The sequence below is a fragment of the Penaeus vannamei genome, chromosome 23, assembly GCF_042767895.1.
Source record: "Penaeus vannamei isolate JL-2024 chromosome 23, ASM4276789v1, whole genome shotgun sequence".
NCBI classification, from domain to species: domain Eukaryota; kingdom Metazoa; phylum Arthropoda; class Malacostraca; order Decapoda; family Penaeidae; genus Penaeus; species Penaeus vannamei.
The window spans coordinates 37,010,481-37,022,980 of NC_091571.1; the positions used below are offsets into that span (position 1 = coordinate 37,010,481).

The window sequence follows — 12,500 nt, forward strand, 5'->3', positions numbered from 1 at the left end:
AGCGGCTGCACTTCCAGACTCGAGACCAGCTTCGCGACCTTCATGGAGTTCCTCCTCGAAGTCGTGGCCAACGTGACGGCGGCGGCAGCCTAGTGGGACGCGAGAGGGAGAGGGTGAGGGCGGCGAGGTCGACCCTCTCCGGACTGCCTTGGCGCCATGAGTAAGACCCTCTCCGGATTGCTGTGACGTCATGAGTCTCTGGATAACCGTGACGTCATGAGTCTCTGGATAACTGTGACGTCATGAGTCTCTGGATTACCGTGACGTCATGAGTAAGACCCTCTCCGGATTACTGTGACGTCATGAGTCTCTGGATGACCGTGACGTCGTGAGTACGACCCTTCTCCGGCTTACCATGACGTCATGAATACGACCACCTCCGGATTATCATGACGTTATGAGTACGACCCTCTCCGGATTACTGTGACGTCATGAATACGACCCTCTCCGGATTACCATGACGTCATGAGTACGACCCTCTCCGGCTAACCATGACGTCACGAATACGACCCTTCTCCGGATTACCATGACGTCATGAATACGACCATCTCCGGATTACCATGACGTCACGAATACGACCCTCTCCAGATTACCATGACGTCACGAGTACGACCATCTCCGGATTACCATGACGTCACGAATACGACCCTTCTCCGGATTACCATGACGTCACGAGTACGACCATCTCCGGATTACCATGACGTCATGAATACGACCCTCTCCGGCTAACCATGACGTCACGAGTACGACCCTCTCCCGATAGCCCTGACGTATCTCCAGTTTACTCGACCCAAGAAATCCTACGACGCACGCATTTGTCAGCTCTTTCAATCAATAAATGCATCACAATCAATTTATTCGATTTCCCTTATCCCTATAATCTAATGTTGAATCGTTTGGTGAAGAAATATATTAACGAGGGAAGGGAGACATGAAGAAGGGGATAGGAAGATGGGAGAGAGGAGAGAGGAGGAGGGAGGAGAGAGGAGAGAAGAGAAAGAAGAGAGGAGGAGGGAGGAGAGAGGGGGAGAGAGGAGAGAGGAGGAGGGAGGAGAGAAGAGAAAGAAGAGAGGAAGAGGGAGGAGAGAGGAAGAGGGAGGAGAGAGGGGAGAGAGGAGAGAAGAGAAAGAAGAGAGGAGGAGGGAGGAGAGAAGAGAAAGAAGAGAGGAGGAGGGAGGAGAGAGGGGAGAGAGGAGAGAAGAGAAAGAAGAGAGGAGGAGGGAGGAGAGAGGAGAGAAGAGAAAGAAGAGAGGAGGAGGGAGGAGAGAGGAAGAGGGAGGAGAGAGGGGAGAGAGGAGAGAAGAGAAAGAAGAGAGGAGGAGGGAGGAGAGAGGAGAGAAGAGAAAGAAGAGAGGAGGAGGGAGGAGAGTCTGCCCACAGACTTTGTTCCTGCTCCTGGCCACCGTCGTCGCCGTCGCCCTGGCTCATAGGGGCGGACGGCACAGGCCCAGGGGTGGGAGTTTCGACCTTCCGTTCGGCAGCATCACCAACCTCACTGACACCGTCAGCGGCTGCACTTCCAGACTCGAGACCAGCTTCGCGACCTTCATGGAGTTCCTCCTCGAAGTCGTGGCCAACGTGACGGCAGCGGCAGCCTAGTGGGACGCGAGAGGGAGAGGGAGAGGACGGCGAGGTCGACCCTCTCCGGACTGCCTTGGCGCCATGAGTACGACCCTCTCCGGCTAACCATGACGTCATGAGTACGACCCTCTCCGGACTGCCTTGGCGCCATGAGTAAGACCCTCATCTGGATTACTGTGACGTCATGAGTCTCTGGATAACCGTGACGTCATGAGTCTCTGGATAACCGTGACGTCATGAGTCTCTGGATTACCGTGACGTCATGAGTCTCTGGATAACCGTGACGTCATGAGTCTCTGGATAACCGTGACGTCATGAGTCTCTGGATAACCGTGACGTCATGAGTCTCTGGATTACCGTGACGTCATGAGTCTCTGGATAACCGTGACGTCATGAGTCTCTGGATAACCGTGACGTCATGAGTCTCTGGATTACTGTGACGTCGTGAGTCTCTGGATTACCTTCTCTTCCCTTCTCCTTCTCCGGATTACTGTGACGTCATGAATACGACCCTCTCCGGATTACCATGACGTCATGAGTACGACCCTCTCAGTCTTACCATGACGTCACGAATACGACCCTCTCCGGATTACCATGACGTCATGAGTACGACCCTCTCCGGATTACTGTGACGTCATGAGTACGACCCTCTCCGGCTTACCATGACGTCATGAGTACGACCCTGTCCGGCTTACCATGACGTCATGAATACGACCCTGTCCGGCTTACCATGACGTCACGAGTACGACCATCTCCGGATTACCATGACGTCATGAATACGACCCTCTCAGTCTTACCATGACGTCACGAGTACGACCCTCTCTCCTTAGCCCTGACGTATCTCCAGTTTACTCGACCCAAGAAATCCTACGACGCACGCATTTGTCAGCTCTTTCAATCAATAAATGCATCACAATCAATTTATTCGATTTCCCTTATCCCTATAATCTAATGTTGAATCGTTTGGTGAGGAAATATATTAACGAGGGAAGGGAGACTTGAAAAGGGGGATAGGAAGATGGGAGAGAGGAGGAGGGAGGAGAGAGGAGAGAGGAGAGAAGAGAAAGAAGAGAGGAGGAGGGAGGAGAAAGGAGAGAAGAGAAAGAAGAGAGGAGGAGGGAGGAGAGAGGAGAGAAGAGAAAGAAGAGAGGAGGAGGGAGGAGAGAAGAGGAAGAAGAGAGGAGGAGGGAGAAGGGAGGAGAGAAGAGAAAGAAGACAGGAGAGAAGAGAAAGAAGAGAGAAGAGAGAAGGGAAGAGACATGTATAAAGAAATACAAAGTTATCACTAGACATCGAATTTTTTTTTTTTTTTTTTTTTTTTTTTTTTTTTTTTTTTTTATCATCCTCTCATACCCACAGTGACTTTCAGACTCCCATATTCGTATTTTTTGTGATTGCAAAGATATTTAATCAAGTCTCTAAATTAAGGAAATAGAACCGCAGGGCAAACAATTTTTGAAAAGTTACTAATGCTTAGTGCGGGAAATTTATCTTTAAAAGGAAAAAAATAATTGGGGTAGTAATAAAAGAGGTGAAGGAGGGGAAGGGAGAAATGGATAGATAAATAGGGAAAAAGATACATTGGTAGATTAAGAGATGGATAGATGGATAGATAGATAGATAGGTAGATAGATGAATAGATAGATAGACGGAGAGATAGATGGATAGATCGATAAAAATGGAAAGAAAAGGAAAAGAGAAAAAAGAGATAGAGATAGAGAGAAACCGACAGGCAGACAATGATAATAATAATAATCATAGTAATAATGATGATGGTGATAATGATGATAGTAATATGAAGAATGATAACAGTGATAAAAACAGTAATGATAATAATAATAATGATAAGAATAATAGTAACAATAATGTTGATAATGATAATGATAATTATAATATTTAGAAAAATAATGATGATGATCTTTATGATAACAATAATGATAATTTTAATGATCAATGATAGCAATGATAAAGATGATAGTAGTAATGATAGTGATGATAATGATGATAATCATAATGATGATGATGATGATGATAATAATACTAATGATAATGATAATGACAATATGAACAACAACAATATGACATTTATTATAGTTATTATTACTATCATTATCATCATTATCATTACTATTATCATCATTATGATCATTTTTATTATTCTCATCATTATCATAAAAATGATGATGAAATTAACTACAATGATAATAATGATAATAATAATGATGATGATGATGATGATAATTATAATAATGATGATAATAATGATAATAATAATAATGATAATAATAATAATAATAATAATAATAATAATAATAATAATAATAATAATAATAATAATAATAATAATAATGATAATAATGATAATAATGATAATAATAATGATAATAATAATAATAATGGTGGTGATGATGATGATGATAATAATAGCAATAATGATAATAATAGTTATGATAATGATGATGATAATGATAATGATAACAATAATAAGAAAAGATATGATGAAGATAATGATAATGTTAACAATAATGATAATAAAAAGGATAATAATAATGATAATAATAGTAATAATTATAATAATAATAATAATAATAATAATAATAATAATAATAATAATAATAATAATAATAATAATAATAATAATAATTAATAGCATTAATAACAATAGTAATCATAATACTGATGATGATAATAATAATGATATTGATAATAATAGTAATAACGATAACGATAATAATAATGATGATAATAATAATAATAATAATAATAATGATAATAATAATAGTTATTACTATAATAATAATATACTGATAATAATAATAATAATAATAGTGATAATAATGATAATTATGATGATGATAATAATAACAATGATAACAATAGTAGTAATAATGTTAATGGTAATAATGATGATGATAGTAATAATAATAATAACAATAACAAGAAAAATATGAATATAAGTAATAATATGAACAATCACATGAATTATATTGATAATACAATTAACAGTAATAGTAATAACAATAACATTAACAATATTAGTAATGGTAATAATTATCATCATTACTAGGTAAATGAGGATAATTATTTGTATATGAGCTTCACTCTTTCTATAGGATCGCAGGAAGCATATACTTACACACGATATATCTGTATGCTTAAATTCACGAAGAAACGGTAATACATTTCCAAGAAAAAAAGGTGTGAATGATTTTCTATAGAAATTCGTCATGGGTGACCTTGTGTTTCTAGTCTGCACTGGAATATCGCCTCCGCCATGGTCATCCTAAACTACGCTTATATACTGTACATAGACTTTAACCCCGGCATTCTTCTAACTGAAATTAATCCTAATTTCCCAAGCATTCCGTAAAAGAAAGCAACAAGGAGCAGACAAATAGATGATAATAAGGGGAGCTGATGATATCAATCCATACAACAATTTCGCAAAGCGTGAGTCTTTTGTTGGCAACGGTGCATGACGGGACATTCTTCGGTTTGTTTTGGTTACAGACGACAGACGCTCCAGCTGTCAGTGGGGAGCGTGTGTGTCAGTTCCTCGGCTACTCGAGGGGAGGAGTGTCCTTGTTTCATTGCTGTAAGGGACGAAGGAGGTAATAAAGGCTGTTTTGATGTGAGTTTGTGAGTGTTTAAGGTGTCTGTTGTGGTGGATATGCGGTTAAAAGTCGTAATGTGGATTGTATTGCGTCGCGAAGTGGTTGCGAGGCAGATTGGAATGTAGTGATCGTTTTGTCAATAATGCAAGGTGCTCTGTACAGTACGTATCTCGAAGTACACGTGTTGTACACCTTTTACCGCAGTTATTTTCCAAACATTGACCTCAGTTTTGCGGCTGGAATCAAGAATCACCGATCCTATAAACACACACCATTCAGTTACATATGAAAACGGCATATATACATGATTATTTCCTGGTGTCAAGTTCATACCTTTCTGACCTTGAACCTAATGATTCTTACCAATGCTGTGCTTGCATCGTTATTTTACACATTTACCGTGAAAAAGGGTAAGAGGACACGTATCGGAACATTAATTTTCATTGTGATCTACTGTAGTGAACATTTTTTATTTTAAATGGCATGGATTATAACCAGTAAAAAGAAAATATTGATCATGTTACTTACACACGCTTCCTCATTTTCATGTAGACTGTATCAGGACACAATCTAATATCATTTGATTTTGATTAATGTAGAAATGTGTAATATCATGTGTTCTGTAATGATGAACATCAGCTGATCTGCTTCTGGGAACTGCAGTTCTCTGGAATCTAATCCATAATTAAATTGCTTACAACAGGTGAATTCTAGGAAGTAAGCATTTGTGCTGTCTTACCATGATTCTTGAAAAAGATAAGGTTAGATACTGATTTATATAGTTTTTTCAATCAGGTAAATAGAAAATGGTGATATATTCTGTGAAAAGCACTTGCTTGTAGTGCAATTTGGTACTTTTTAAAGAAAACTTAGTTAGAATCACTATAGGATAAAATAAATTATACTTGTTTTTATATGTTGATGAATAGTTCAAGCAATGAATCCTTGTGAAGTTAAGATTAGAATCCTTTAGATATCTTTTAAAAGTGACTCTTAAAAACACTCAGCACTAGTGCAAAAAGTGAGGCACAGTTTAGTTTATTTCAGTGAGATTCGCAAAGGCTAGCTTTCTAAGGACTGACTACATTTCTGAATTTGTTCCAGCTTTTAAATCTGACTTGTCTGGACATTATGCCAGAATGTTTATAATTGGGATTTTATTGTGTCTTGGCATTCTAGCAGCCATGATGTATGGCACAGGCACAACCTCCTAACTACAGCAACAGTGGTCGATGGTTTTTGTCTTAGGAAGCATATTTCCTTGTGCTGTAGGAGGTAGTGGAGCAGGGTGATTTATCGTTGAACATTTCTGGAAATTTTGTCATTAGGAAACTAGGGTCTTGATGTGTACTCATAAATGTCTGGTAAGATTTTCAGATCTCTTATTATTTATTATATATGGAAGCACTGTACTACCCTACGTGGGAAAGGGATTGGAGATTATAAAAAGAATCTCCCCAAAATTGTACTTAATTGTTGTATTCAGAATTTTATTACATTTATTCAATTTGCCCATTTTGTTTCTTAGTTTTGTTTAGATATCTGTTAGTCTCAAAGATTAATCTAAATGTATGTGCTTTCCATTTTACATTGTAGATTATATTATATATTTGATTTGGGGTTGTATAGGTCTGTGTGTGAAAACAGATTAATCTAAATGTATTTGGTTTCCATTCTGCATTGTATATGTTTATATGATTCTAATAACTTGAATAAGAAAAAAATTGTTGATTATTATAAGTAGGTAAATCCTTATGAATGATAATTGTAACTGAGTAGATTACAGATAATTATAGTTGAATGGAATATTGGGATGAAATAGATAGCCATTATAGTTGAGATAAGTGCTCATGATGATGGTATACCTAGTAGATAGAGAGTAAGTAGATAATAAAAAAATCATATGAATTAAAGATGATTGAATTGATTAAAATTACATAATTATATAGTTGTCAAGATGTGAATTATTCCTTTATTCCTTGCGAAAAAGGTCCTTTTTGTTTTTGGAGACTCCAGTTGTGTTCTTATTATTTGATAGAGATTTGTGAAAAATGTGAGTCTGATGCACAATTAGATGATCTTATGTGTGTGAACAAGTTGGCCAGCTCATGAAATTCATGTAAACGTGAGCATATTCGTAACTTCATGACTTAAAGTAGAATTAGGTTATTCATAATTTCACTATTTTTACATTTCCAGAAGTATTTGAGGGCTAAATTACATGAATGTTTTTATTTACCAGAGAGCCAGTAAGTAGGAAGAGACAGTCAAAAAGACAGAAATGAAGGAAAGGGAAAGGGTACCAAAACCCGGAGGCTCTGACAGGACAAGGCCAAAACCCTCTACTAGACCTGCACCTGGGACCAAGGAACCTACTTCAAGGACAAGGCCAGCTCCCGGTGCACCCAAAGCCTCTTCATCCTCTTCAAAATCATCGTCCTCTGGAGCCAAGGCTTCAACGAGTGGTGCAAAATCATCATCATCCACTTCAAAGTCATCATCATCCACGTCAAAGGCGTCATCATCCACGTCAAAGTCGTCATCATCCAGAGCCCCTGCGTCAACATCCAGAACTCCAGCATCAACATCTAGAACCCCCGCATCATCTTCGAAGACTCCAGCAACAAAATCATCTTCATCCCGAGCCCCGCCGACAAGGTCATCCTCAAAACCCCCATCGGATTCATCGAGAACTCCAAAGACTGCAGCTTCGACCTCCTCAAAGTCCAGGTCATCATCAAAGCTAGACGAGAAGCCATCAGCAAGTAATGCCAGACCTCCAAGACCAAGTGACAAAGATGGCAGGTGAGACAGGATGAACAACATCCCTTGTATATATTCATATTCTCAATAAAATTTAAATCTTCTTTTAGGCTTAGAAATGAGTGTGGTAACTTCTATAACAGGCTGTCAGATATTTTAATTGATTATTCAAAATGGATATTCATGAATGCTAACTTATTGAATTACTATTCTGTAAGAGAAAATGCATTACACAGTCTTTCTAATTTAAGATCTAATCGAACAAGTTCAAGGAGACCAGGTGATTCGAGGTCTCCATCCAAGGCAGACCGAGAGTCTCGTAGGGGGGAGAAGGCGGCCTCTAAGTCATCGTCAGGGAGTAGTAGCAGGACTTCAAAAGATCCTGACCGAAGTAGAGATGAAAAGAGACGCTCCGATCCGAAGTCAAGCGAAAGGAGTAGTACTTCTAAAAGCCAGAAAGGTAAAGAAAGAACTGTATGTTTTGAGTCAGTGACGAGTATGAAGTATGAAGCTTGCTCGACTTAACCTTTCCTTGAAATAGCGATAAAGCGCTTTATATATATATATATATATATATATATATATATATATATATATATATATATATATATATATATATATATATATATATATATATATATATATATATATGCATTAAATGAGAACTAAATTGTTATATTCAAACTAAAACTAAATTGTTATATATACATACATACATACATACATACATACATACATACATACATACATACATACATACATATATACATACATACATACATTTATTTATACACACACACACGCACGCATGCACGCACGCACGCACGCACGCACGCACGCACGCACGCACGCACGCACGCACGCACGCACGCACGCACGCACGCACGCACGCACGCACGCACGCACGCACGCACGCACGCACGCACGCACACACACACACACACACACACACACATATGCATACCCCTACACACACACACACACACACACACACACACACACACACACACACACACACACACACACACACACACACACACACACACACACACACACACACACACACACACACATATATATATATATATATATATATATATATATATATATATATATATATATATATATATATATATATATATATATATATACATATATGCACATATATAGATACATATATATACATATATATTCATGTATTCATATATTGTCTGGAAGACATCTGAAAACTGTTGGTATAATTTTTGCTGCCCCAATATAAGTTTTAGCATTGTAAATGCATATGCCATTTAATTTTTTTGGTCACAAAATTTTGTCACATTTTTGCCTGAGGAACCAGATATTTACTTACTTGAGTACAGTAAGCTATGTTATAAGGAAAGAAGAATTTTTTTGTGCATCATTTTCCACTAGACTTTAATTACCTGCAATGTTAACATGTTTATGATTATGAACTGTGTGACTTAATTAACCCTTGAATGGCATTTACCAGCATGAAAAGCTGTTAGTGTCATTTAGCTTGTAATTTTCATACAAAAATGAAAAGTGTGGGAGAAAAAACAGCAACTTCGAATTAAAGGAACATATTAACTCAAAAGGGTAAATTTTGATCTCCCTTTTATCAAGCAGATACTTCAGTAAGAAAAGAGAGAGACAAAGGCGATAGCGTGAAATCTTCGAGCAGAAGTAGGCGCAGCAATGATGAGGATTCAGCATCAGCTGCAAAAGACAGAGGTAAAGGAGATCATGCAAAATCATCCAGTAGAAGTAAGCGCAGCGCTGACAGTGAGCCCCCTTCGGAAAAAGCACCGAAGGAACACAAAGAGAAATCGAAGGAAAGAATCAAATCCAGCAAGTCCGATAGAATCAAAAGTTCTCGAACAAAAGAGAGATCTCCAAGTGAACAACAGGGTAAGTTGACTTGATTTTTTCTTCTTCTTCAATTTTTGTTGTTGTTGTTGTTGTCCCAGATAGAAGTTTTATGATAATTTTTTTGATATGGAAAGTCTGTCATTTCATCATAGATAAAAAACTTTTTTCAATCACAGATTCTGGTGTTGATGATGTGAATCTGAAGGGACCCGTGATCAGTCAGAATGGCCTAGGGCCAGACATGGACGCAGTTGACCAGAACCAGAATAGCCTTGAAACAATGGAGTCAGGTATTGGTGAACCTTTTGTCGATATGAGATTTTCTTTCTCTCTTTCTTTCTTCCTTTCTCATTTTCTTTCTTTCTTTCATCCTTGCTTCCTTGCTTTCCTTTTCTCTTCTCTTGATATGGCTTATTGTTTTTGTCTGTGCCATATGTATAAGTAAATGGAGATAATGGAAGTTGAAGTAATTTGGGGTAGTAAAAGGTAAACTACTACTTTTGGAAAAAAAAATTCCCAATAGAACATGGCTTTCAAACCTCATCAGTACTTCTTTTCAAAAATTCATGAAGACTTCAATAACCATCAGGAATATCGCTGTCATCACCAAGAGACCTAAGTGAGGTTGATGTAGAGGAGTCCATATCTTCAAAGATGGTCGAGGTAGACGAAATGCAGGACGCAGACCTTGATGATGAGGACGAGGCTATGATCGACAACGAAGAAAGTTTCCTTGATATGGAGGGTAAATTTTCCCAGAATGCAAGTATGGACATGACAGGGGAAACAAACCAGGCACAGGGTGAAGATGATGACGATAACGATGACTATGAGGAAGATTTTGAGGTAAGTTAAAAAGAAAAGATTTGGTTTCAGGTATGTCCTTCGGAACTTTTGATGGAAACAGATTGCCTTCTTTTACTGAGCTATGTGGTATTCTAACAAGAAAAATTGCATTTTTTTTTTACAGGATTATGAGTCAGACTTTGAAGATGATGATGGAGATGAGGATGAAGATGATGACACGGATGAGGATGAGGATGAGGATGATAATGATAGTGAAGCTGAAGATGTTAGTGCTAATGAAGACACAGAAGAAGATAGTGATGTAGGTGAACCAGATCCTAATATGGCTGAAGTTCTGAGAGCTTTACAAGAGGAAAATGATTTGAAGAAAAGATTACAACGTACAGTTAGTTTTGATGAACCAGACATGGATGAAGAACCAGAACCAGACACGTTACCGGCACAGGATGAAGAACCTAAAATTGGTATGATTATTTTGACAATCTTTGCCTTTTTATGATCTCTTTATTTATATTTTTTTATTTTATTTTATTTTGTTTTATTTTCTATCATTTTATTTTATTATATATATATATATATATATATATATATATATATATATATATATATATATATATATATATACTTTTTTTCTTTTTCTTTTTTTCACACCCATTTAAACAGCACTGCAGATTTTGGGAGGGTACTCTGAACCCTGGGGAGAAATATAATATATATTACATTGCTCAATTTTTTAAAAGGAATATGGTATTGTCTAATAAGCTGGCAGTTGATTATGGAAATTTGCAAAAGCTTTAAAGATCAATTTCTTTATAATTTTTTCTCCTTTTTCCTCTCCTTCTGTAACTTAAATTGCTAGGTTTTTTGTAGTTTTTAACATCCCAAAACATGAGCTTTTGTGGTTTTATTGAATTGGTGATTTGAAAACTAAATTGAAATTCAGAAATTGGATATGTAGTTCCCTTTGTATAATTTAGGGATCTTTTCAATGAAAGTAAATTGAAAATATAATAACTATTGAACATGTACCAAGAGCCCTACTAAAAAAGTATGTTGAGAGGGCCCTCTGACCAAATTAAAAAATAGCTTTAAACTTGGCTAAATTCATGTATAAACAAAAAAAGTGTAAATTTGGGATGGTTTATGGACTGTCCCTTTAAATGATATAAAAAGCACAGTAAATGATATTATACAAGATGGCATATTAGAAATAAGGAAAGTAGCCCATTTTATGTTCATTGTGGTTATCATCATTTTATATCATACTCTTTTCTCTGTTTAGAACCAGCGTTGGAAACTTACCCTACAGTCAAACCTGCAGAAGCTCCTAACCAGAGACCAAAGACCTCTCGAAGTTTTGTCAACTTCGCTGTTGCTAAGAAGAAGCAGGCTGCAGCACAGGTATGTTTAAAGCAATACAATGATACCATCTTTACGGAAAAGCAACTCTTCTTTGATTCTATATGATTTTGAGAATGATTATGAATTTTTAAAGCTTGTCTTATGTTCCAGCTGTCTTCTAAAATGAGCACCCGAGGGCAGAAGCTGTTGAACATGATACAGCTGGATACTGTTACAGTAGAATTACTAACTTTGTCACCAGTTTCCTACGAGGCATATATATCCAGCTTTGGGCATTCTAACAGACAACAGGTAAAAAAGATTAATGGAATGTTGCTTTGTAGAATTGGTTCCATAAGAAAAGTCATTATGTAACAGCAGAATATTCCTTTGAAATTACACTAAATAATGGCTGAAATAAATACTTGAATATTGCATTTTGACAATAGATAGAAAAAAGTAATTTGACCTACTTTCATATTATACATAGCAGTTAATAGTCATAATAAAAGGAAGGATTTC

General features: G+C 37.1%; 1 protein-coding gene across 4 annotated transcripts in view; it reads left to right on the forward strand.

The window, feature by feature from the left end:
* Positions 1–5,074: 5,074 nt before the first annotated feature.
* The window catches only part of LOC113811556 (cytoplasmic dynein 2 intermediate chain 1), a 15,331-nt gene continuing 7,905 nt past the window's right edge, over positions 5,075–12,500 (forward strand). Inside the window, exons 1-9 of one of the 4 annotated variants that reach the window (XM_027363325.2) lie at positions 5,075–5,212; positions 7,438–8,000; positions 8,210–8,418; positions 9,588–9,869; positions 10,007–10,120; positions 10,420–10,676; positions 10,801–11,101; positions 11,920–12,038; positions 12,150–12,290. In XM_027363325.2, coding sequence (XP_027219126.2) covers positions 7,477–8,000; positions 8,210–8,418; positions 9,588–9,869; positions 10,007–10,120; positions 10,420–10,676; positions 10,801–11,101; positions 11,920–12,038; positions 12,150–12,290 — 1,947 coding nt within the window. In that variant the 5' untranslated portion in view covers positions 5,075–5,212; positions 7,438–7,476. Of the gene's footprint in view, positions 5,213–6,451; positions 6,560–7,437; positions 8,001–8,209; positions 8,419–9,587; positions 9,870–10,006; positions 10,121–10,419; positions 10,677–10,800; positions 11,102–11,919; positions 12,039–12,149; positions 12,291–12,500 lie in introns of those variants that run through there. The other 3 variants (XM_027363324.2, XM_027363326.2, XM_070137310.1) reach the window with 3 other exon arrangements.